The 27,804-nt window shown below is 38.8% G+C and overlaps 1 protein-coding gene across 1 annotated transcript; it reads left to right on the top strand.

The window, feature by feature from the left end:
• The first annotated feature begins 85 nt into the window (after positions 1 to 85).
• Positions 86 to 18,386, top strand: LOC110676681. The gene is made up of 3 exons (XM_021845507.1): positions 86 to 243; positions 17,334 to 17,958; positions 18,093 to 18,386. Exons 1-3 carry the CDS (start codon positions 146 to 148, stop codon positions 18,336 to 18,338), a joined length of 969 nt encoding a protein of 322 aa, XP_021701199.1. The 5' UTR covers positions 86 to 145; the 3' UTR covers positions 18,339 to 18,386.
• Positions 18,387 to 27,804: the final 9,418 nt, after the last annotated feature.

Raw genomic sequence — 27,804 nt, 5'->3', positions numbered from 1 at the left:
CAAGTTTTCGCCCTTTTGAAAAAAAAGTAACCCCAAAGAAGCGTTACGATTTTGACACATGTTTTTCACGCGCTTCTGTTTTTAGTTCGTTCTTTCGTTTCGTGTCGTGATCAAAACAAAACAAAAGTTCCGTTCTGAGAGCAGCATGGCCGTGTTTGGTCCGAATAAGCGCCGGAAAATCCCCGTTCCGAAGCGGCATGGTGTCCGCGATCCGTTGAAGAAACTTGCCGAGAGGGAAGCTGCGTGAGTATGAATTGATTTTCTTAGAAATTTGGATGTTTGTCGCGGTTTTTGTGTTTCACTGAAATCGATGAGTTCACTATCATGAGATCTTAACTGGTCACTAGGGTGTCCCATAAAAAAAAATCAATGTTCAAAATTTCCCTCGTATAGAGCTTAGTGACATTTGAACACACGTACACTAGCATACGCTCGTCATACACAGTTTGTTTTTGTTTTCCTCAAAGAAACTTTCTAGACTGATCAAAATGCATATGAGAATATTACCCAATTTGAAAAATTACACTCGGATTCTGGGTGTTTTTCGAGACAGAGTGCATATTGTTTTCCTCTAAGGTTCACAACTACATCTACACTAGGGCACCCATACCATTGGGCGTGATAACCACTATAGCCTGATTCGCTGCTGACAAGTAATTTCTTGGCCTATCTTGATGCATGCAAAATTTCTGCAAGGAAGCGCTTTTTTCTGAATGCAGTACGCAGTTGAAAAGAGATGTCAGTTCAAACAGTAGAAGCATTAACCTAAGAATGCTAATGTCGCTACTGTTCGTGTTACCAACATCTAGTTTGCCACGCGCTGACAGCTTGAGTACCGGTCCTCAAAGTGTCAAATGAATTTTAAAATCATCCACTACAACATGGCATCGAACAAACAATGAAAAGATACAGTTAAAGGTGATAATAACCTAATTCAGTTTAGTGAGAACAGCGCCATTAGCGTTCTACTACTAATATTTCTATTGTTCAAACGGGAGTCGCTGTAGAAAATTTCTACAAGGAATCGACGAGAAATTTCTTTAGCGATTCCTGTTCAGCAGCAAATCACGCTTATCGAGATAAGCGATTATCGTCAAACGGGGTGACTTGCAACACATTGTAATTTACAACTAAATTTCACTATAAAACACAATTTTCAATAGAAAATTGGTTTTAAATCGGTTCTTCAATACGTGTGATTCACAGTTCAAGGAGGGGCCACGATTAAAGCAGTTATTATGAATATGTTCATACAATAAACATAATTCTTTTAAATGTCTTGAAAACTGATACTTGATGGAGGTTCAAAATCGTGACCTGAAAACATGAGATAAATTTATTGTACAAAAGTAATACTCTACATGTTGTTTCTATAACTAATAAGTGATAACATGACGAACTTTATTTTACGAAATTGTAGCAACAACTTTTTAATAAAAATTATTTATATATACAGGGGATAGGCAAAATGATTGAGATAGGCAAAATTTTGCCCAAATTCAAATATGCTTATAACTTTATGAAAAATGGATGAAATTGGATGCATCTGGAAGCAGTCGACGGCAAATTTGGTCCAGTTTTAGGAACTTCCTTGGGCACATCCCCGGGGCACCTGGAATCTACTATAAAGTGGTCATGGCAGCCGGTGGTGCTGGAAATGCTTCGGAAAGCATAACCTTTGAAAATCATGAAGTTTGATGCCCATATTTATATGGTTCCAGATATGTTCCTAATTGACCACTTCCCCCAGGGCACCTGGAACCTTCTATAGAGTGGTCTGTGCATCTAATGGTTCTGAATACGCTGCAGGAAACATCATTTTTTAGGTTGATTTCCACTTGGATATAGCTCCGGATAATATTTACATGATTGGAAATACAAACATGACTGACCATGCTTTCCGGAACCAGTTTTACGGAAATGGTCATATTTCTGAAGATTTCCAACCAATCGTAATGCGTCCGGTGGCATTCAACTTCCTATTAGTTCTAGTTTCTAGGAAAATTGCAAACATCTATCTAACTTTACACCACACAAAAATACAAGCGACAGAAAAATGACATTTGGACATGACCTCAGAAAATCCGGAACATCTCCGGTGTCCAGTGGCCAATATGCATGGCCATGGAAGTTCCTAAAACTGGACCAAATTTGCCGTCGACTGCTTCCAGATGCATCCAATTTCATTCATTTTTCATAAAGTTATAAGCATTTGAATTTGGGCAAAATTTTGCCTATCTCAATCATTTTGCCTATCCCCTGTACATGTACCTATGCGGGGTGACTTGCAACACTTTATTTCTAAGCAATTTAGAGTTTTATAAAAGTTAAAAACTTTTGTATTAGGTCTACTTTATAATCAAAAGAGTAATAATTCATCAATCAACTACAGACACTCGTTAAAAATATTGTTCAGTTAAGATATTGAACCTTGATGATTTAACGCCTTTTTTTCCCATACAAAAATTGCTCAATTATTTTCTTACAAAAATGTATTCTAAATGCTTCTGTACTGGTTCGAATGCTTTAAATACATGAATAACAATACTTCACAAGTGTGACTAATAAAAAATATCAACATTTTGTTGGAAAAAACTAAATTAGCATTGAGTGTTGCAAGTCACCCCGCACAAGGACGTTTAAAAAATTTCAGCTTTTTGATGACTTTTGATATGACAAAATAATTCGATTCAATTTTCTATCATCTCATTCTGTAGGCAAGCCGGCCATTCAAAGTTCTACAAGTAATTTAGATTTTTAGATTACGTTTTGATCATGGTTTTGGTTGAATGAAGTTGAAAAGTGTTGCAAGTCACCCCGTTTGACGGTACGTTCCTTTTCAGTTGCATAGTCCCCATAAGGGCGAATGTGAAAACTAATACATTCACACACGCAAAAAAATTGTGCGGTAAAAACTATCATTTTAGGGGGTTAACTTAAGCGCTCGCACCGGCAATTTTCAGCAGACCAGAAATGCGCTTGATTTTACCATGTCTGTAGTCGGAATCAGATTGTTGTAAATTATTTCTGTCAAATGTACCAGTAATACGGTGGGGTGTACCGTAAACATAGTAAATTGGCCTGAATTTCCATGGTAGTTTCAAGAATGGGCGTAGTCAGCTAAAATAGTTATTTTTACCACAGAATTTTTTCCCGTGCAGAAATACCAGTTTGAAGTTTAGCGGAAACCTATAATTTTAATTCTATATTATGTTGCATTTTTGTAGGATGCGTTACAATATTATTTTTGTAGCAAAATATTTTATTTATTTTTATAAATTTTGTCCCTTATCGAACGCAACGATTTGTAATCGTCGCCAGCCAACCAGCCTCTGCAAATTTGACGTTTTACCAGTCTTACCAAAACAACGGAAAACCAGTCTATGAATGGAGAGAACTGGCAACAAGTTCCCCAATCCCAAATCATTTAATTATTCTAGCCACCTATTTCAATGGGTGCGTTTTCCAGTGACTTCACTCAAATGCACTCTCAATTCGAATGTTATTTTACAAGGTCGCAAAGAACAAAATTGAAAATGATCTGAAATTGATTTTGTAATTGTAAAGTAATAACAATAAAGTGTATAGTAGAGAATTGCAACAACACATACAACAAACAGCATGAACTCTTTTTCGGTTTCCGCGCAACTGAAAAACAGTAAATTTCTTTTAGCATTTTGCTGCCCCTCTGGTACACACTTAATCGTAGGATTTTATTTCGGTAAAACTAAATGACGAATTCAGTCTGTAAAACATATTTTTACTGAAATCTCGTTCAATTTTGACAGATGAACGATATTGACAGATGCAATTTGACGAAAATCGGTAGTTTACCTAAATAACTGAGACTCGGTAATCTATTTTGCCACAACAATCAGCAAACAAATATTTTTACTGATTCTCGGCAAAGCGCAACTGTCAAAACGAGAGCTGCATAGTGGTTTCTGCGCTCGTGTACATACACGCTACATGTCACCAACACTACTTAAAAAGTGCTGGTTGAAAATATAAACAAAGATCAGCTGTTCCCAGCAAAATCAAACGGCAGTATTTTCAACCAGCAAATTTGCGCACGTGTTCGTGACACCGCTCGGCGAGAGCTCAATAAACCAACATGTGCTCGAAATATTTTGAGATGTTCTTCGAAAGAGCGCGCGGAGAGCGCCAATATGTGAGTATTCAGCGAATTTATTGTATTATGGCGAATAAATGTGTCGAGTCAGCAATCGTCAAATCTATTCTTATTACATTTTAGGGATATTCCTTGGAACTTCTACTCCCCACCATATGAGTGCAGGGAAAATGGTAGTGCTGCCTTTATTTGATGAAAAAGCAAAAACAAATTGAACAAAAAATGAGATATTTACAGTGATAGTGGCTCAAACAATAATAAATTAATATGAATAAATTTGCTTTCATTAATAAAATTTAATTTTTACCGTTTTCTTCTTATTATTCTTCCAATCAAGAAAACAATCATTTGCCGAATTTCAGCAATGGTGTGCTGAGATTTTCGGCAATGGATTACCGATATCTTCGTCAAAATTTGACAGCTGGGAAGATTTAACATTTTGCAGCGCGATCGGCACTTTGAACTTTTACCGAGATTTTTGCTGAATTCTCAGCTGTTGGGTTCTCGGCAAACAATTTTGACGACCTCGGCGAAACGAATTAAGTGTGTAATTGACCGAAAACAGCCGCATCTGTATACATGTTTCTGTATGCGATCGCGTAAATCTGGGTTGAATAACTATTATATAGTTTGTATAGTTTATTAAATTTCAACTATGAAACGGAGTTATATATTTCTTGATGGAGCGAGATTACTTACATTACCATTACATTACATGTAACAAGAAGGGGGTTCATTCACAAATTAAAGGCCCTAAAGAGGAATTATTTTGTTAAACCGCAACTTAAACCGTAGCAATAGTTTTTTTTTAATTTCGTCATGATAACAATACTCCTCTCGCTTCAAAACGTGTTTGTTTATTTTGCTTGATAGGTAGACGATTTGACGGTTCAATAGGTAGACTTGGTTTCAGTCTGGGAGGGAGAAACCGATACAAAATTTCTCAACGTCAAAGTGAGCCGAGATTTTGCTGTCACGAACTGTCACTGTGAGCCCGTATCTTAAGGCGAAGTAGGCCGTCATTGAAATTTGTACGCGTCGTCGATGATTGTTGCTAATACATCTCACGATTTCGGATGTAAGAAAATCAGTTGGTTTTGCACTGACACAGCTGAGTGTTATCACTTTGAAATACAAGCTGAAAAGTCATGATTGATGCCAAAAAGAATGACGGGCTACTTAGCCTTAAACAATGGACAAACATTATAAAAGCGCGTAATTAGTCAAAGCATATTTTTGCATTTCACCAAAAGAGACCAAAAGCAACAAAAATCGAATGGGAATCAATTCATGCACATTCAAAAGTTACGTCACGAGAGCACCCTTTATTCTAATTGAATATAATGTATTGGAATAAGCATCTTTTACTAAAAATAAAAATTTAACGCATAGAAAACTGTGGCCCTTTTTCAATATTTGTCCAGAAAGATCGACAGTACACAACAAATCTCGCGTAACAATTCAAAAGGGCCAATCCTCAGATCGCTGACTCTGAGAAAATTCGATTTGAATATTACTCACCACATTTTCAATTCCTATTTCTCAGTATTCAAATCGATCAATATGATTTCTTGCTAATTGAGTGACGATTTACCATTACTACACGGTAATAATCGATATGTTTCTGAAAACTGACAAAAATGTGGAAAAAATGATGAGTTTGAATGCTTGGCCCATTTCCGATTTTCAACAAGGCATGGGCCTTTTTTATTGGCCAAAATTGAATTTTATTAGCGTGCTTGGCCCAAGGCTAGGCCTTATCGATTTTCAATGAATGAGCAAGAGAGAGTCATTGGCCTCTCACCATGCTAAGGCCAATGAAAGTTTGCGAAATTTTCCGATTGTAGGCCCTCTTGATAGAGCGAGAACCGATCATTGGCCGTTTCAAGCAGTGGGCCAATGAATGATTTGGAAAAAAGCGGTTATTGGCCATTTTGAAAATCGAGTTTATAAAGGTAAGTTTTATGATAATGTTGACAATTTTTGCATAGTTTGTGGGTGTTGGGAGATGCTATCGAATGGTATCAAAACCCGATTTGTTTACAATTTGGTCATTGGCCCTTTAGAATTGTTACGCGAGAAATAAAAACTAGCGATTTTACCAAGCCTGCCTTGATTGACGTTGGCAAACTAGAGTTATCTTGCAGTTTAGAAAAACTTTGTATAAAATTTCGTGTGTAGTATATGTGCCTCCCTCCCAGGTTTCAGTCTTTGCGCAACTCTCCATTTATAGACTCTGCGGAAAACATGTTAAAATAAATAAAAATATATTTATCACGCCATTTCTTGTGTAACAATTCTAAAGGGCCAATGATCAGATTGTAAACAAATCGGGTTTTGATACCATTCGATAGCATCTCCCAACACCCACAAACTATGCTAACATTGCCAACATAATCATAAAACTTATCGTTATAAACTGTTTGGAATTTTCGTGTCTTTATTGCTTGACATTTTTATGATAATGATCCTTCAGATAAGCACAGCCTACTCGACAGTATGCCAAATTACCACATCTCCTTTTCTGTTGAAGAACGCGGCTGGTTACGTGTCCGTCTGTGTGCATCAATGCGTTGGGTAAACTGTCCAGGTTCAGTCCGTAGTCGTTCGACGCTTCGCCTTCGAAGTCCGGCATTTCCATTCTAGCTGACATCCTGATCGGAGCGAATGCCACTGCTAACGACCTGTTTGCCGGAATACCCAGATGCCATCAACCGCTCAGTTACCAGTTACACAGTTGTTGGAATTCTTGAAGACCGACGAAGGAATGGACTTCAACGGATAAGTTGCGCTGATCGGAGGCTTATTTCTGTATCCTGTTTTAATGAATGGTACTTGGCTTGATAGGCGCAGCTCTCAATGGTAGTCAGGAAGTGTCTGCACAAATCCACCGAAATCTGTGTAAGATTGACCCGTGACGAGGGGTTCCATATCTAGGCCGAGAGCATCGAATTCCTTCAGGACGCTATTAAAATTGTCCTCCGTTTGTAGATTGTAAGGAGAAAACGTCTGTCCGATGGAATCTTCATTACGAAATTTTGCCTCCTTCAGGAGTTGTACTAGAGTATTCCGATGCAAACTCTGCATGTAGTACGACAAATGTAATTCAATGTCGGTTAGTTTGGAGCAAGGATTTCTGACGCATTTCACCACTCTCCATTTCCAACTGAATATCCTTCTTGAGTGTTTGATCAGCTGTGAAGCGAAGTATTGCAGCTCCATGTTGCACCAAAAAATTAAAGCATTAGTACAGGAGCCCTTGCGGCTCTAAAGAACTTGCTGGCGCTACTTCGCAGAAGAAGAGTTCCGGAACTGCTAGATTATTGAGGCGAGCTTGTCTCTGTGAGGTTATAGCGCTGCTACACACTAACAATTTTTCGCAAGCTTCTCAATATCGACCAGTAGCTTCAAAGGTCGTCTGCTCGAACTTAACGCAGCTTGCAAACTTCGACTCTGCGAATTACCCAAGTAACCGTACAGCTGTATATAGTTGCATCAATATCACTTTATATGCTACTATAAAATATGGCATATAAAGTCATACTGCATTACATGTCTCATTAATGCAGTATTAAAGTGGAAAAGGGCGCTATTAAAGTGTAAATACAGCTACATTTCCTAGCTCTATGTTGGCAATTGCTAAAGTATAGTTACTGTCTGTACCGTATAAAAGCTTTAGCCAAAGTGTATTTAATGCACCATTATTTTAGATCAAAAATAGAAAAACAAAAATATTATTGTATATTTTTTTGTTCGTTGGATGTAAGGTCAGTGTTGCTTACGAAGTTGTTTGTCTGTTTTTTTTTTGTGTGACTGGTGGGATTCGAACCCAAATTAAGTGAGATGTTTTCGATGACTAGCCGCGCCTATCCTCCGGACCATGGATGCTGCATGTTTTGACCGGGAAATTGTGCAACTTCAAGCAGCGCCCTTTCGTTGCCGGTGGCAAATACTGTCGATTTCACTCCAAGTTAACCCATCACAAGTGTGTAAGCTCCCTCAAAGTGTGTAGTAGGGATACGTCGAATCATGATAATGTTTTTAGTGCACTTATTCCTTGCGGTTCAAGGAACAAGTGCACCAAATACGTTTAGATGATCCGTTGCAAGCGTGCACCATAGTTTGTCATAGTTCAATTGGGGGTGAAGTGCGCAATAAGTTGGTGAACGCTCTTTTGCTGTTGAGATTTTGTTTTGTTTTCATTGTGTTGGGCTAAAACGGTTGCTCATCTTCACGCTTTATGTATCGTTTTAGCATCTTGTCACATTGAGTTGGTGATAGGTGTGTGGTGTACGCATGGGCCTATCAATCGTAAGGTTTTTGGTTCAATTCCAGGGTGATGCAACATTTTTTTTTGATTTCAAATTCTGGTTTCTCAAAAGACAGATCTACGAATTTCAACCAGATTTCTTGTGGGAGTGAAAGAAAGATCGACGATAAATACTGCATTGAAGTCTTCCCGTTTTTCTTGCGATGAAGCATTGAGTAAGATGATGCAATGAAGCATTGAGCGGTGACCGTATATCACCCATTAATGCACATTTCATTGCTACAATAAAGCAATGCTACATTGCATTCATAAAATCGAATTAAAGCATTATTGCACGCATATTGCAGAATAAAAGCAATGATGCATTGCTCTCGTTGAATTAAAGTTAAAATACGATAATACCTTAATGCTTGTGGTTACTTGGGTAGGCAGTTCCTGCATTAGAACCGATGAAAGTGTGCTCTTCAACCTTAATCTTCTCTCCGATTTCGGGCGCCTCACGAAAGCTACTGTTCTTCACCAAATATTCCTCTTGTTTCTGCACCAACGCCAGACAACCTTCGAAGTGTCGGTGGGCGATCTCCGCCTGGATTTATTCTGGCGCCGAAAACAACCATTCTCCACGATCGAATTCACTTCGGCCGTCGGACTGAGTATCTCACTGTCCACCGATTTCTGCTGGCCTGAACTTCAATATCAAAATCCATCGCATCTGTAGTAATCACCATTTTTTCGGAATTTGTCAAAACTTGAAAATGCTTCGAATTTCACCATCCTCCATCACTCAATAAGGTGGCTGCCCATAAACAGCGAAACATAATGAAGCACGTCCGATCGTGCAAACTTTATCCAACAGAATGATGATACTGTGCCGTTGTAGTGGCTTCGAATCCTCCCAGATGCCGCGTTCGTTTCTGACTTCGTTTAAGAGAATTTTCCGAAGCTCACCCGATTTCTTCCCGACGCGAGGTAGTCGCAGTTAAATTTTCTCTTAGGGTTCATACAAATATTACGTAACGCAAAATTTGCCAATTTTGGACCCCCTCCCTCCCCCACGTAACAGCTCTTGTATGGAAATTTTTAAATTTTTGTATGAACCGTAACACTATGTCAGACCCCCTCCCTCCCCTTGTTGCGTTACGTAATATTTGAACAATCCCTTATTTCCACCACATTCGTGATGTTATTTCTCTACTTAGGAACCGAAGGTACGCGCGCGTGCGTTCTCATATAATTCTCGCCGGTGTACTCTCTCCATTACCACCCTTCTCTCGATGATCGCATATCTCGCCTCGCCTACCATACATACACACGGTACCTTTGCCAGTCACCGAGGCCAAGAACCTTGACAATTTCGCGGCCGGCCTCTCGTTCTCTACTGGCACGACTAGGGTTGTCGCAAAATCTCAATTAATCGATTAGTTGGTAATCGATTACAGTCCAAGAATATCGATTATCGATAACGATTAATCGACTAGTATTTTTCGATTAATCGAATTAATCGACATTTTTTCTGTAAATATGAGTTCTTACTGCTATAAGGTACACCGGAGTAGGCTAAAACGGGTGGGGCAAAATGAAATACTAAGTTTTAAACATGATGACAATAAGTGTTAGCAGGTTTTTCGTTCCTTAAAGTTGGTTTCATTTGTTAGCACAATGTTTCTGTAGTAAAATTTTAAATTAATACGAAATTTTACATTTCATGTAACCCCAGCCGTTTCAACTTGCCCGAAATTTAATTGAAAAACAGTTTTAAAAATAGCTCCTAATAGATACATTTTTGTGAATTCGGATGGACATGCACGATAAAATTCTTTTAAAATTAATAGAATTTATCCAATTTTCGTAGCATGAAGCTGAGGTTCATGGCTTAGTAAATTGTTTCTTCAAGTTATTTTTTTTAAATCAAGATGAATTTAAATATGTTATTAGTATACCATTTAGTATATTAGTATTTCGTTGAAAATATGGCATACACTTATAAATCTGAAGCTTATCCTTTCCTTTCCCATTGTTCATGATTTCCATTATGGAAATGAAAAAAAAACATAGAACTGACCCATTTATGCAGAACATACATGAACGAGAATAATTAGATCGAACTTCCATTGAAATTTGTGATATTTTTATTCATGATAAATTGTAGGGAATGACTTAAAGAATTTGTAAAACAATTCGTATTTATCAGAACCAATAACTTCTATGAAGTTTTTTTTTTAGATTTTTTTTTTTATTATTTTCTCACGACATTACCATAAGTGTTACTTTTCGTATAATTGTATGCGTTATGTCATGATTTTCACTAGGAATTTCATCTGAATATAAATAAAATTTCCCAGTCTATTTTCTAAGTATGTAACCAGAGAAACGTCAAGGATGTTTTTCAGAAATTATTAGTATATGAAAAACTGAATTTAGTACTTTACCATTTAATTCTACTAGCGTTTGTACCTTTTGACAGATACGCGTATTTCGACCTCAACTGTAAGGCCGTCTTCAGTGTCATGTACTAGACTCGACTTGGAAATTGTTGGATTATTTTTCAAAATAAATCTGGGGGTAAATTATAAAGAGAATTTTAATGACGAAAGCTAGACACGCGGATAATAGTCACATTGAATGGTACGAGGCGACCTTAACATGACATATGTAAACACAGCTTTGAGAATTTTTTTGTTATGCATAACAAATTTTAATTGTTTCTCTGTGTGCGACGCTTCGTATTGGTATACTAGTTCGCTTTAAATTATTTGGAAAAAATATACAATTTTTTGATGTGCAGATTATTTTTTTTTTTAATTAACAGGAAATCGTAGCTAGACGGTAGTTTAAAAATAAATTTCTTGATACTTTTGACCCGTGAAAATGGTCAGGCAAAACTGCTGGAGAAATCTTCAAGGAAAATTCCTGAGGAAATGTTGGATAAATTTCTAGAATTTAATCCTTTAAGAATTCATTTAAAAATTTTAATAAAAAAGGCAGAATACTTGGAGTAAGACCTGGATATTTCCCCTTTTCCTCAGGAAACCTGGATATTTTTTTTGTTGGTCCTTTGTTAAGGTTATGTATTAAACAAAAGGTTATGTATTGAACAAAAATATCACATCATGCATTGAGGGCGAAAATGGCCATTGGCTTTGAAACAATTGCAGCAGGAATTCTACCAGAGACTCTTTTAGGAATTCCACCAGGGATGCTACCGACAGGATTTTTTTAGGGATTTCTCCCGTAATTTCACCATCATTTATGCTTCCAAAGATTCCTCCATGCATTTGTCCCAGATATTTCCCTCAAGCTCCTCCAGGATTTTTTACGGTAATTTTTCCCAGAATTTTTCTCAAGATTCCTCACGGAATTCCCTTGATAATAGAAAAAAAAAAACATTTTCCTTAAATTTTTTGCTCCTTTGCACCTATTTTTCGCCATGGTGTTCCTGATTCGCCACCCTCCATAAGAAATCAACGTAGGTGGCGAATTCAGGAACCGAAATTAAAATCGTGGCGAATACTGGTGCAAGTGGTCCGGTATTCGTCACCCTCATTATTAATACAAAAACAAAGTTTCTGATAAGTTTTTATATTTTCTCTGCTGGGCATGGATTTTAAACAATATATTTCCTTAGGGTGGCCAAAACTGGTACACTTCCCCTATATTTGCACCACCACAAGTTCTCAAAAATCTCTTCTATTTTAAGGTGATTATAAAACGAAGCCAAACTTTGAATTTTCAAGTGCACAAGACGAGAGTATCTCATAACAGTTCGCGTTGAAAACCAATCAACTTGCTTGCTTGCTGGTGGTGACCAATGGGATAGATTTTTTATGCGGAGCGCTGTTTGGTTCTCAAGTCTTGTGCTCTTGAAAATTTGGGGTGTGGCTTCGTTCTATAATCACCTTAATAATCTGTATTTGTTTTGATCATTGGTCATCTGGATCCGGAGATATTCTAAAATTCTTTGGGGGACCGGCGCGTAGCCAATGACCAAGTTACAGTTTTTTTTTTCAATGTTCTATTACTGGCTTTTCAAAACTATACTTTGACGAGAGTCTGTTGTTAAAAAATGAAAAAAAAACGGTGCAACCGTTTTTTGAGTAATAAGCTTTTATGCTTTTGGTACAAATGCGGCCGTAACAAGATCTTGAAAACTTAAAATACATTATTTTGTAGTTTCGGACTTCTCGAAGGGAACTCAACCGATTTGAATGATTTTTTCAGTGAAGCTCTTTACTACCTGACACTGTATAGCCCGCATTTTTTTATAAATCGTCTTAAAACAAAATAGCGGCCTAAGAAATTCCCCCAAGGAATACCGGATTCTATTCAAAACTAGATGACCAATGGTCAATACCGACACAAAATCCAAAAGAGTTGAGAATATGTGAAAAAAGGTGCAAAAATATCGAGAACCAAAAAAGTTAACGCAATTTGAATATTGGTTTTTGGCGATAAGATGAAGCTGCCGGTAGAGAAATTAAGAATTATACTTGGAATTATACGAGTCGTTTCTGTTTTGCTGCTACAGTTTTTCTTCTTCGGATTTTATTATGAATTTCATTTGGAGTTCCTCTAAAAATTCCTGCAAGTATTAAGATAATTCATCGATGGATTCCTTTAGAAATGGCTCTAGTACAACTTTTAGGGATTGCTTATGGGTCTCCTTCTGAAATTTCTTAAGAGATGGCTGCAAGTATTTTGTTTGAAATTCCTCTAGGGATTCCTTCAAGATTTTTTTTAGAAATTTGTTTAGGGATTTCTCCAACCATTGCTTCAAAAACATCACTTGGCTCCTCCGAAACATTTTCCTATAGTTCTATCAAGAGTTCCTCCAGGAATTGCTTCAGAGTTTCAAAAAAAGGGTTCAAGGTTCTTGAAGAATTCCTCCAAAAAAATCCTAGGATTTTCTTTTATAAATTTACCCGGTGATTCCTCTACGACTTATTCTAGAAATTGTTCCAGATTTTTTTCAAGGGATTCTACCTGTTTTTTACAGTCATTTCTCCTAAAATCGGCCAGAATTTCCTCATGTTTTGTATTTCAGTAATCCCTTATTTGTTCTTACAAGATTTCCATGAAGTCTACCGATAATTTCTTAACAAATTCATCCTGAAATTCCTTCCAGGGTTTCTTTAGTAAAAACAACAAGTATTATTCCTGAAATTCTTTGAAGAATACCTGTAAACACTCATCAATAGGATGTATCAATGTACATCTGAAAACTCCTCCTGGAATTGACATTTTTTTTTCTTTCGGAATTTCTCCAGTTATTTCTCCTGGGTTTCCTTCCAAAATTTCCTCCAGATTGTTTCCTGGAATTTTTTCAGGAAATACTCCAAGAATTTCTCCAAGAAATCCGAGGAAAAGTTTTTATTAAATGCCCTGGTTGAAATCGCTGAAGAAATCACTTAGTAACGTCTGGAGGAATTTCTGAAGGAATTCCCGCTGGAATCCTAATAGGATTTTTTGGGTGAATCCCTTGAACAATTCCTAGAAAAATCAGGAGGAATCTGTGGACGACTCCTGGTGAAATTCTTGGATCATTTTCTGTAAGGATTCTTAGGGCAAACACTGCAGGTGCACATAGAGGACGTTGTGTACGGTCTCATGAGGGTTTTCTTGTAGTGTCTTGCATAGGAATCCTAGATGGAAGGGATAGAGAAATATTTTGGAATGTTTTTGGGAAACGCTAGAGATTATTTCGATAGTTTTTTTTTTATTTATTTTTTTAAATGCCTGGAGGAATAGCCTTGAAAATAATGCCTGAAGGAGTCTTGAAATGAATTTCGAGACAATCTCTACCAACTTCCTGAATAAATTCCAAGAATCCTTTGAAGAAATGCCTGGACGAATCACGAAATAATTTGGGAAGGAATAAAGGAATTTCTGAAGCAATTCCTGAAAAAAATGAAGGAATCTCATATTTGAGCTTCATGTTGAATTCCTAGAGACATCTACATGGATTACACTGCTATAAATATTCCTAGAGATCTCTTTGGAAAAATCTTCGCAATGTGATTCCTGGAGCAATTTTTGGATATATCTGTGGAAAAATCTGTACAAGTTTATAAATCTATGAATTCCTGGATAAATTAACGGGAGAATCACTCTGGAAATTTTCATACGATATTTCAGGAGCAATTTATGTAGCCCTATCTGTACCGATTCCATGATTCTAGTTATTGATTGCAAGTTTTACGTTTTTTTACTTTTGTATAAAAATAATATAAATTTCGTTCTATCTTCGTGTTTTGTCATAAAATGAAGAATTCGGATATAACCTATTTAATATTTGCTATGGTATGACGTCTTTCTGAGTGTGGATAAACATCATAGATTTTGAGCTGACGAATGGTGGTACAACATGATGTTCAGGAATTGTCCACACAAAGATCTACCAGAACCGATATCACATGACCAAAATCAATCGTCCATGACTTGATGCTCTTGTGAATCAGAATAAAAAAGTGAGCCATACACGCTTATGAAATTCTGACCATAGGTGTACACCACTTCCTTGTGTACAGCATGATCAAATTTACAAAAACTGTTCAGAACTCTATTCTAGGGTGTCAAATAATCGAAGTCAATTAATCGATTATCTCGATTATTAAGTGAGTCAGCTATCGATGAAAAATTAATCGATTAGTGAGTCGATTAATCGATTAATCGAAATAATCGATTAATTTACGACAACCCTAGGCACGACGACAAAGCATCCGCATCACCGACGAACGCTCTCAGCGAAATATTTCAACGAACATATTACGAGGCTACACATTCCATTTTTCTATAACGGATATTGTAGCATGTCTCAGTTCATTTTGAAACACGGTGAAATTTGGCAATCATATTTCGTCGCTATTATTACTTTATCATGTATCGCGTCTCCAGTTGAAAGCCGGAATCATCGACACGCGAAAACCGATTTTTCTCTAAATCTATGCGTTGAACCTAACGTCGGGCGTAGTGCGCTGGACAGCGGACGTGGTATACTACGCAGCGCACCTTGCCCGACGTAGCTCCGACGCATGGATTCGGAGAAAATCCATTTTTCGCGTGTCGAAAATTCCGGTTTTCAACTGTGAGAATAATATACCAACCCAGCTTTATCTACCACAGCATCGAGGACCTGTTTTCTTATTTGAGGCTGAAAATCATGGTGCAACCCTTGTTATTGGCGCATTTCCAACACCTGTAAGGATAGTTAACAAGAACTCATTGAGTTAGAATGTTTGTCTTTTCAAGACAGCCTTAATCCATTTTATTTGTACTCATTTGAGTTGAGGTTGAGTCCACCTCTACAATACCTTCCTCTTATAATGAGCAATATCTTTGTCCGCCGGACCCAACGGATAGAATCCGCTGCAACGGCAGCCCCTTGTTTTTTTTCCGAGGTTTTTGCCGCCGGATCCAACAGATCTATATCTGTTGCTACGGCAGCTCCCTATTACGGTGAGCTTTTTCGTTTTTGGTTTCGCTGGACCCAACAGATCAAATTTGTCGCTACGGCAGCCCCCAAATATGGCGAGGTTTTGTTACCGCCGGACCCGACGGATAGAATCCGTCGCTACGGCAGCCCACTTCTAAGGTGAGCTTGAACACTTCCGCCGTCGCACAGTGAGAAAATCGGGCTCCAAAACGCGACTAAATGCAATATCTCAGCTTGGTAACGGTTCAAGGAAATGCTTTTGGTCATTCTAGATCGGAAAAAGGCATTGACCGGAGACTTTGCCCTGGCCACCTAGAGCCCTGGAATCATCCTGAGTTCCTTACAGCAAGTAGAATTAATGGAACTGAAATAAGCTGTCATGATTACGTTTTGCTGCGAAGCCGCAAACGAAAATATATACGCTACGGCAACCCGTTTTACGAGTTTTTATTTTAGTTCCAACTTCGCAACAGTGTGCGAACTGCATAATTTCGACGGCTACTTCCTTTCCTTCAATATGCTGGCAATCAAAGAGCTTCCATTCAATTCGAAGAATATTCTCCTTACTGCAACACGCAGGATCTCTCGTCGCCAATGTGGAGTTTTCATGTCTTCACTGCTTGACAGTTTTATAATTATGATCCTTCAGATAAGCACAGCCTACTCGACAGTATGCCAAATCACCACAAACTCTTTCAAAACGGCCAATAATCGCTTTTTTTAAATCATTCATTGGACCCCTGCTTGAAACGGCCAATGATCGGTTCCCTCTCCATCAAGAGGGCCCATACAATCGGAAAATTTCGCAAACTGTCTTTGGCCATTAGCATGGTGAGAGGCCAATGACTCTCTGGGCTTGTTCACAAATTTCAAAACGCTGAAAATGACCTTTTTGATACCTACCCCCTCGTAACGTGTTTTGTATGAATGTTATAAATAAATATGTTATATAAATATAAATCCATAAATTCTAATAGCCTAGCAATACGCTATTGACTAATACCTCTCTTCATTACATATTTTATAAAAAAAAGGATTACGCATCTCGGCTCCCTGGCCTACATATCGTCCCCTTAATGCTACAACTAGATAACTCGAAAATCAAAATTTTGAGATGTGCAATTTTGAAAATATGCTCGTTGTACAAGGTGATGGCTAATCGCAGAGAATTTGATTGGAAAGTAAATATCAACTTATGTATTTTCAATCACACACTTATGAGCTGTGGATATTTTGCAGATCTAATTGATAATAATGTTTTGACATATTGAACTCAAAAATTTCAAATATCAAGTTATCTAGTTGTAGCATCAAGGGGACGATATAAGCAGTGATGCCTACAAAGTTGCACAATACAATCTCCAATATTTGATTTATTAAATTAGTAACCAAAACATACTGGATCCCGCCTTTACCTTTCGAATCTATTTGCTATTTTAAACTAATCCTTTTGTTAAAATAAAAATAATAATATGCTTCCTCAATCATATTTTTCCCATCAGCATCAAAGACAAAATCAATAACCCTCCAAGAGAGCGGGATGTACAGGAAGTTTCCAATCGCTTCAAAAAGTTTGTCCAACTCAAAGAACAAACCAAAAATCACACCGCAAACAAGCATCCCTCCCATGGCCAACATCAGCAACCAAAGGCGCGCCGGGAACCGAAGCGAAGTCAACTGCAGGTCGGAGACAGTGTTGTCCGACAGCTCCCGAAGGAACCGGAAGAAGCATTTCTGGCTCGTGCCAGCAAACTGCAGCAAGACCGGGTAACGGAGGCCAAGTTCTCTTCCAAGTTCAACGTCGACATCGAACGGGATGAGTCGACCGGAGCCGTTCGATTGAAGAAACGGAAAACCCACGAGATTGATGAACTGCTCAAAAAGAAAGCTGAAGAAGCAAAAGGTTTCAAGAAGAAGAAGAAGGTCAAGGAGGAAAATAAAAAGTTAACGTTAGCAGAGAAAAAGGCTTTAAAGAAACAGAAAATAGAGGCGAAAAAACGAAGTGAGGAGGACAAACTGTTGGAAGAGTACCAACTGGATAACATTGCATTCGGGGAGGTAGTCGATGGACCTCCAACCTTGAACACAAAACCAAGACATGCAGACAAACTAGAGAGAGCGCCAAGGGTAAGCTATTTTTGGTCTCGCATAATTTACTATAAGGCTGTCAACGCGACATTAATTCTAACTGAAAATGGTTTATTCATAGTATCATGGTGTGTTTTCCATATAGTGCTTTAACGACATCTCCCTCTTTTCAGCCTGGCAAGAAACGACTATTGCTCCACTCGCTGCTGGATCCATCAAAGGATGAAGATGATGCTCAGGATACTGAGCCACAGAGAAAGAAATTCAAGAAAAACGTACCATCACAGGCACAAAAGATCGACCTGAAGGGAAAGCGTAAAAATTTGCCAGTTTGCACCAGAATGAAACTGGAACGAGAACAACAAAGTGTAATCGAAATGTATCGGAATATGAAAAAGTCCAAAAACCAGGGTGCTTGAGATGAGCATACATATAATAGTTGACAATACATATACATATTAAATTTATGACTGTGTTTTATTCATCACTTAAGATCAATAAGGCAATCTATGAAACGGTTTCGGGTCATGTGACCAAATGCTGTTTGTCCGAACGCCATATGGCCGAAATTGAAAACAATAATGAACTACAGTTAGCATGCATTTGTAATGAATTTCAAAGAACAGTTTATTCTTAAAGAAAGATAAATCATCATCGATATACAGATCTTTAGTATTAGTTCAAGAAACAGTCAATGCTGAAAGAAGAACATCCTAAATGTAAGCAATATGAACATACGGGCAATATGAGCCACCCCGGTTTTGACCTCAAAAACAGTGTTTTAATTTCTAGTGTCATTATGATCTGCTAAAGGATGCTTCTAATTCGTGATCAAAAGTCAACATCCCACCGCAAAATCGCTAGTGTTTGGAGGTGATTTTAACCTCCAACTTGCCAAATAACCTCCCAACTTGCCAAATAACCTCCAAATCATCACCTCCAAAATAGTTCTAATAGCCTCCGTTGTATGAAATATGGTGGCGCGTCGATCATCGCAAGTTTATCGTTAAACAGTCAATAGCCACCACAATAAAACCGTAAGAATATTCGTTTAAGCACTGTTGGGTTTTTCCCTCAAACCAAAAGAATATAGAGCCACAAAATTAATTTCGAAGCATTCTGTATTTTAGCGCTCCCACATATTTATATCACACGCCTTCAATAATGCTAACTCCTACGCTAATGCCCTATGGTCTTCGGCCAGATTATGGTCTCCTTCTTGCCCTGCGGGCGATCATCACTTGTGCGCATGCTGTAGTGTACTCACGACTTCTTCTCCCTAGTGGTCGTCACCTCGTCTTGCTCACCGTCTTCTTCGCGCCGACAATGGTCGATAGTCTCGCTGTTCGGACCTTTTTGCACCGCCTCCGTTCCTCTAAATGCCCCTCACTGTGGAGCTTGACTACGTTAGCGCTCGATGAACCTCCGGTAGCCGACACCGACCACTCTGGGAATGCCACCAGACAGGTATTTGCTCTGGCCGACGGGTTTGGATCTCTTGCCGACAACCGAGATCTGTTAGGTCCTCGATCCAGCGATTCACCAGGATCTCTCACCGCCAAGTGCTTGTCCGGATTGGATGCTTTGCTGCCTCGGATTAAAATGTAACAGAAAAAAAAGCGCCCCGTGGATTTGGGACGCTTTTTCGGAGTATTTCTCAGCGCTTTCCTCGTTCCCAATCGGATGGTTGGAGATTAAGGTCGACTTCTCACGCTAGTTCCTTCAGAACTTCCTTGTCCTGGCTACTTTTTGCCGTTGGTTTTTGCCGGATGATGCTCGGAACGGATTCCTTGGCACAGTCCCTGAACACAGCCGTGCTCTTCTCACCGGTCCCGCAGCGCGTGTGCTGGCGTTTTTTCCTTGATCCGGGCTAGGCGGTCCGAATCCCGTTAGCTGCTGTCCCGTCGAAATCTGGAACTTTCCTTTGGTCCGCGCGTCCTGGCACCGTGTCGGCAAGGATTTGCTTCGATCAACTTAGTCTGCCACGAGGAGGCAGCTATCTCGGCAGCTTCGAGCACTAGCACCTCTTCTCTTGCTGCTGCCAGTGCACTTTTTGTCTGCCACAGCGGAAACAAACTTTTTCCTGTGTTGTGGTAGTACTGATGATGACAGATGTGAATCGTATTCTCAAAGGGCGTGTTCGAGTTAATCACTTTTGTGTACAGTGTAATTTATGCTCGAAATTAACTAAATTGGCTTGTTTAGAGGTATTCTGTTTTTTACATATTCTGATTCTACGTTGAATACTGAGCCAGAATCCAAAGTTTCATAATTTTCCGTGCCCTGGAACTATTTTTAAAACACGTTTGAATTTAATATGGAAATCACGTTTGAATCACCCCTCGGCTCATTTTGCTTCGGGACGAACTGTCATTTTGTAAATTGAAATGTCATTGAGTCGACGGATTGAAATCTGTTTTAATCATTTACTATATCAAAATAAAGATATCAAACAGCAATAAAATCGTGTTACACTTAGAAAAAGGTGCTCTTTCGATTATGCTACAAAAAACTGTGCATTTTTCATCACTAAACAACCCAATTCGAAATGAACGTTACACAACTTCACTGTGGGGATTGAATTTTTCATGAATCGGTAACAGCGATTCATGAAAAATTCTAAACTTTCACTTCCGTTAAGAAGTTTTCTAGAGACTGAACTGATCGTGTAGTTTAGCTTGAACAGACTTCAAGACATACAAAGAGGCACCAAAATCCAAACTAAATTTACGCAAGTCGCACCACTTGCCAGAGAGGGTACACATAATCCAAAGCTTCAAGTTTCTGATTAACGACAGCGAGTCCTGTCAGATGAATTGATCAGACGCCAACGAAGTCTTGGCAAATGGTCTGTAGAGAAGTTCTTGTCCATCATCTCTATGTCCCACAGTGGAACATTCAAATAGATTATGTCTAGTTGTAACTAAAACTAGAAAAATCTTACATCTACACAAGCAACATAGAGGTAAATTGTTGTATTGGCTAAATTACTTAAGGCTAGGACATCATCGATGGTATGATTCCTTATAATTGCCTATTTTCGTGCCTAATGGCTTAGTCACTGACCGAAGTCGAGTGCATAGCTTGTGTAGTTGGTTCGGAAAAGAGCGCATTTCCTCGCTCTCGATGTGCATGGGTCCAAGAATAGGGTTCACAATTCCAAGTTACCTTGGAATATCCGCGCCCCTGGTCGCGTTGCTTTTGGGTGATACCCGGGATGATAATGCCATGCAATCGCCCGAACACTACGAGGTGCCGAGAAGACCTTTATTTGACAGATTTACAGGATTGCGTAACACTTTGGACCTGATCGATATTGCAGCTGCTGCTGCCGCCAGTACACCATCCAGGGCTTGTGACTTCATTGCTTCCACGCTTGATGTCTTTCTCGAGCTGAACTCCTCGTAACTGGTGTTGTTCATAGCTGATCTTGTTTGGTATTTGGAGCCACCTTACTCACTATAGGCTTTCAGGGTCCCAATCTCCCGTGCCTTCCGTAGGCTTCGTCCTGTCGTGTTGTTGTTGTTTCCGTCGTTGGTATTTGGAGCCTCCTTACTCACTTTAAGTTTTCAGGGTCCCAATCTCCAGTGCCTTCCGTAGGCTTCGTCTTGTCGTGTTGTCGCTTCAGTTGTTGGTATTTGGAGTCTCCTTACTCACTATAAGTTTTCAGGGTCCCAATCTCCCGTGCCTTCCGTAGGCTTCGTCTTGTCGTGTTGTCGCTTCAGTTGCTGGTATTTGGAGTCTCCTTACTCACTATAAGTTTTCAGGGTCCCAATCTCCCATGCCTTCCGTAGGCTTCTGCACGTCGTCCTATACCCTCAGCATATCCAGATGATACCTCGCTGCGCCTGATAGTGGCCGTAAGCTTTGACTCCGCGCCGAACCGATTTTTGGTCGTCGAACTCCGGGACTCCGCTCCTCCTATCCAAGACACTATCTGGTACACTGACGAGTTCCCTGCATCCCGTTTCCAAGAGTACAAGGTACGATTTCTCCCGGATCGCGAACGGCAAACGGTCTACTTCCTGGCGCGACGGAAGCGTTTGGTGACCGCAAAAAAAAATCTTCATCATCTGGTGAGAGTCATGGGCTTTGACTCTGAGGTTATCACCGCATTGCGTGTGTTTTCATCTTCGCTGGGAAGAGCGTGGTCTGCAGCATAGCTGTTTTCATAGCTGAAGGTCTTGTCGAGGTGGAGAGGTAGTCATGAAGAAGTTGTTGCTCATCACACCTGACTTGGTGCCATTTTCCCGATTTGGCACGGATTTTCGGAGCGTAGAACTCATTGTTGACAGGGTTTGCCTGTGGACATAGCTGAACCAATAACGTTTAGTCCGCCTTGATGTCTTTTGCGTGATAACGGCCTTGCTTCCCATCCGCGACGTCTTCCAGCATGTAGATGTTCTTCCCCAAAATCTGTTTCACTAGTGCCGGAACGTACTTTGGATCCAGTTTCCTGTTTACGTGATCTGCTTTGGAGGACTGAGTGAAGGTTCGCCTCCAGACGACGTCGCCTATTTTGAAGTCCACCTGTCGCGTGCGTAGATTGTACCTCTGCTTCGTTTTTTCGTAGTTCTTCCTAATCCGCTGCAGTACGAACTCTTGGATTCTCTTCATCGCTGACAACCGCATGTCCTGTGCCACTTTCGGATCTTCCGGTGTATTCATGTTCGCTTATACGTAGAGGTCCGTATGGAGTATCAGGTCTCTTCCGAAATTTGCAAAATGCGGGCTCACTCCCGTGCACTGTAAACTCGGCATTACCCTTTAAAGAGCAAAAATCACCCATTTTTTTCTGATATATGTAACTGTCAAAATGATGGGTACTTTATTTTTTTCCAAACAGGGTACTTTTTGCTCTTTTTGACATTCCAGTCATTTACCCATTAAAGGGTGAAAAACGTCTTCGGAGTTTCCATTGAATCGAGTTCAAGAGATCGTGATCGGTAGTGCGCTGGATTTGTTCCGTAAACTTAAAAATATTAAACAGTTTAAAAAAAGTATGGAGGCGTTGAAAAGCAAGTTAGACAACGACAGCTATCAAAAACTCAATGGTAAATGAAAACATTATATTTCATCGTAAATATTAAAAAAATCAAGTATATATTTTTTTTGCAGAACACTGAGGCATCATTACAGCAGCAATTGATGAAGCATGTAGCTACCAATGTTCATACAGACAAAGAGGTAGCCCCTCATTTGATTTTCAACGGTAATATGTACCAGATCCAAGTCATCATCTGCGGTACAGATTCCATCAACGCTCTGGACACTTTGTTTAAGTCTTTTACGGTCTTCAGACAGCCGCCACCTGCTACGCTGCATTCATTCTTGATTTCATTGAAATTATAATAATTGTTCCATACCACGGTCGCGGTATAAGCTCAAAGTTATGTAAAGCGTGTGTAAGAAAAAATGATTAAGGTTATGTAAAACTTATGTATGAGAAATTATACCAAATAAAACCATTATTAAAATAAGCTGTTTTCTGATTAATTATTTATTACAAATATTTATAGAAAATTATAACTAAATTCAATTTTATTCTCGCCAGAAAAGAGCACAAAAAGGGTATTTTTCACCCATTTGACAAAATTATGCAATCTGGAAAAAGAGTAAAATATACCCGTTGATTTGACGTACAAGCCGTTTACTCTTTAAAGAGTAAAGGCCCTTTACTCTTTTTATGAGTTAAACTAGTTTCTCTCAAAGAGGGTACTTTTTTACCCTTTAAAGGGTACTTTGGTCGTACAGTGTGTAGATCATCGGCCAACTTGAACGAACCCCCCCAGATTAGAAAGGTAAGAAATCAGTAACTCTGACAATGACCTTGTTATATAAAATATGATACGCAATGTGGGGAACTTTTATTGCATGAAATGAATTTAAGTCAATTGTCATAATGCAGTTGTTATACTTCTTTGAGGTTCTATTATTCCATCTACACAAAATATAATTTATACATAACGTCAATATCGATATCATACGTTTCAGTATTGAAGAAATTTTTCACACTGGAGAATTTCTTAATATTCAAATTTATGTATTTTTTTAAAAGGCGCCGCCGTCCATTATCTTTACAAACGTCAATGACCGCAAAAAAGGAAATACAGGGAAATTACTTGAAAAACCACCCCCACTCCCACACCACTCCACACCAAGTTATATTACTGTATGAAAATCTTGGCAAAATTTTTGTTATGAAGTTGTCGTAAACTGCTTAGCCTATCCCCCCCTCCCCTAAAGGCGTTACGTATTTGTGGATGCCGCCTTATCATCCAAACATAGGGCTGTTGACTTGTATCTCTGATTAGCTGGAGACAGACACACTTACGTCATGTTAAAGGAGAAATCATCAATAGGTAACTGGCGTAGATGTAAACGATTTGGCACAATTGTTTGTAACACATCAGTTGTATGCATATTCGACGGCAACGTTACGTTTAACCGAGGAAACTGATTTGAGCTACACTTGAAAGAATAGTAATAATAGTTCAAATCGCTGTACACGAGCCTGCCCGCGCTATAGTCGAAGTAGAATAACAAATCGTATGTATCAATTGAATAGGTTAACAAAAACCCTGTTTAAGAATTGATTCCGAGGTACTGATTTTACTTCACTATGCTGAGGTATAACTCTTAATTTGTGTTCCTATAGTGGAACGAATATCTTTGCTCAACTACGTTTTTCTTCAAATTGATTTACTATATCGCTGAATATAACTCTAAAGCATGATATTTCATTATTGGCAACTCAACATAATCCAACGTATTGTTACGAGCATCGACGAAAAAAGCATATAAGTACTGTGTATTTTAATTTGGCAATATTTCAATCAGTTTTACGACGAGCACACTTTTGAAATCTGTCTGCGCTGTTCAAATTACTTCGTTATGTTAAATCAAATAGAGCCAGACCGTAGCTCGATCGAGCAAGTGGAGAGGGCGGCATGGAACTCCTGTTGTAAATGTGAAAAATCAACATTCGTGTCACCCATGGACTTCAACACCAGCGTACACGTAAGACCGGGGTTGGTGGTCTGATGGCTACCGCTTTGGCCTGCTTCATATGACGAAAATTAGGAACACTCACTCACTAAAGGGAACCTACCCTAAGTAGAAATTAATCCTAACTATCCAGGTATTTTCCACCTTAGAAAGAACACTCTCAAGAGAGTAGTCACCTTAATAGCCTGGGGTCGTTGCTAACACACTTGGTAGATTTGTATATGGAAAACTCACGCGTTGCAAACCAATCCCTTATTAATTCTTCGGATTCAACACGATATGATCCAGATAAGAGTTTGCTACTACTCTAACAACTATTAACGTTGTATCACTTATCACATCCAGTGACTGAGAAGACTAAGTATGACGAAGAGTAAAACGATTAGCATAATTTTTTGTGTTAATCCGCATAAATGGCTCATATACATTAAGATAACCAGTTTCCCAATGAACGCACTTTTTACCGGTTATCTAGTTTTCCTTTCTTCCCCACGCAAACTGGTAACCATGCTGTCTGTATTCTACGAAACACGACGTCACATGATATCACATCCCTTAAACTAGGTCATAAAAAATCATGCTTAAACGAAATCACTATAAATGCTAAAACACACTCGAAATTTCGTGTTCAAAATAAGTGCTAATAAATTTGCTTTTTCACGGAGTTTACTCTATAATTCTTCTATCAAATTAAAAACTCCTATCATACCTAAACATTAATTTATTATGCCCATAAAAAGCATGAACCTGAGATCAGCGGTGGACGAGATTCAGAGTGAGGAATAGAGCATTTTCGTTATCGAACGATGGGAAATCAGTAATAATATTTTGCCACGGTGGTCATGGATTTGGAGAAATTTTCTCCCTCTCGAAACTAAATTTCACCCCTGCTTCGGCAGTGATTTCGTGGCGCTCGAGCACACTTTTCTGCATCTTTCTCTCCGATGAAAGCAGAAGAATTCGTCGCCAGACATGAGTTACGGGTGTCATTGGTTGCCCGGTAACAAATGACGACGAATTCAACATTTATTTTTAGAATTTTCCAATGTGAATAAAAATACTTACCTTAATGAGGAGAGGCTGGGGGAGGGTAATAGACACTGTTGGAAACTTGTCTCACTCCGCACATCTCAAGCAATGGGAATGGCCTAAAAGTTCATTTCCTTGCATCTACGGCTGGCATATTGTACGTACGAGTTGGTCTGAATTTGAGTGTCTGAAAACATGTTGCTAAGTAAGAATGCTGGATGCACTCGCCGCGGCATTAAATTTATTCTTGAAAAGGAAACTTTAGAAGCGCTGCTGCTTTGAAGAACCAGTGCATCAGCACGGGGTTAAGATTGGATTGCAGACGAATGCTTTGAAGTACCGCCAATCAAGGGCAATGCAAAACTCCTCAAGCTGCTACTTCCATAAACTATTCTTAAAGCCCGCTAACACGTAAGACGCTTAGATCGTGGATTTCACATCCGGTAGCCTTTATCCAGTATTAGAAGCGTTTCAATAGGACCTAGATGGTTTTGCATTAAATTTAACTGTAATAAAGACCAATCTTATTTCTAATAGGCTTTAAGAGAAAACTAATTCCCAATTGTAAAATGTGAACAAACTTAAAAGATTGTGATATTTTTATTGTCAATCTGAGCATTTCGAATCCTGTTTCCCCAATTTTGTGAGTTTGGTCTGTCTTGTTGTGGCCTTCGCGTGCTATAATTGATAGAGTTATAAATCAGGTATAAAATATTAAATAATGCAGGGATTCTTCGGTATTCAAAGCATATTTGAAATCAATCTTACACATGGTTTTAAAGCAGCAGCAGCTTCTAAAGTTCTTCAAAAATTAAGCGGGCGCCATCTTAAAATTTGAGCTCAACACCGAATGTAACGTACAATATGCAGCTGTCAAAATGAACTTAGGGGCGATCCATTAATTACGTAAGACAATTTTCAGGGTTTTTCAACCCCCCCTCCCCCATGGTAAGATTTTTTATATGAAAATTAAAAATAATTGTATGGCGCGTAATAACTTATGGAAGAAATTTCTTCTCTTTCGAGAAAATGTGCGCCGGAATTCACCTGCTGCAGGTGAAATTTCTTCGAAGAGAAGAAATTTTCTTCCATAATCCACAGCAAGAAAATTTTCTTTTCTTCGAAGAAAATACGCTCCGGAATTCGCCCCTACTGTTTTATGCAAATAAATTACATAGTTATTGGTGATATATGGCATTTTAATTGAAAAAATACAAGTAAAACTAAAATACTACAGTTTTTAGCACAATTTTCATAAAAATTGTCAATATTTTAAAAATAGTAGGCCTTGGAAATTTGACGTGTCTTAGCAATAACAACAATGAACAACTTTGCGAAGAAACTATGCACCTAAAATGCCATTTGACCGAAATGGTATATGAAGCCATTTATGCGAATAACACAAAAAATATGACTTTATCCCAAAATATCGGCCCTCATTGAAAGGATCATTTTTACTGAAAACACCAATCGTCTAATCTCTTGATTCCGAAAGAATTACAGGTTGTTTCCGCGTTTTTCCGATTCTGCCCCAGTGTGCAACGCCCACTTTCTACTTGTGAAATTTTCGAAAATGAAGCTGGAATTAGATTATTTATAGGGTAAGCGTTTCCCTTAGTTGTGGGTGTTCCTATAGTTGCGGTAGTGCCGTTTTCAACTGATTTTATTACATTAGCCACAGAACCAGCACTGCCAATCGACGTATTGGCTTGTTTGATACACGGAATAATTGAAAAGAGCGTTCAAATTGTTTAAAACTGATGAAATATCACTAAAATTACTCAAACTGTTCTTGCTTGTACCAATAGTTGCGCTAAAGTGTTCCTATAGTTCCTAAGAAAACCACGG

The sequence above is a fragment of the Aedes aegypti genome, chromosome 1 (assembly GCF_002204515.2).
Source record: "Aedes aegypti strain LVP_AGWG chromosome 1, AaegL5.0 Primary Assembly, whole genome shotgun sequence".
NCBI classification, from domain to species: domain Eukaryota; kingdom Metazoa; phylum Arthropoda; class Insecta; order Diptera; family Culicidae; genus Aedes; species Aedes aegypti.
The sequence above is the reverse complement of the archived record's forward strand: the minus strand, read 5'-3'. Positions and strand labels throughout refer to the sequence as shown.

Excerpts from the sequence above, each read along its gene's own strand:
- LOC110676681 (XM_021845507.1), top strand. The coding sequence starts at position 146 with ATGGCCGTGTTTGGTCCGAATAAGCGCCGGAAAATCCCCGTTCCGAAG. Across the intron at positions 244-17,333 it reads CTTGCCGAGAGGGAAGCTGC|CATCAAAGACAAAATCAATA; the intron begins GTGAGTATGAAT and ends TTTTCCCATCAG. Across the intron at positions 17,959-18,092 it reads AACTAGAGAGAGCGCCAAGG|CCTGGCAAGAAACGACTATT; the intron begins GTAAGCTATTTT and ends CCCTCTTTTCAG.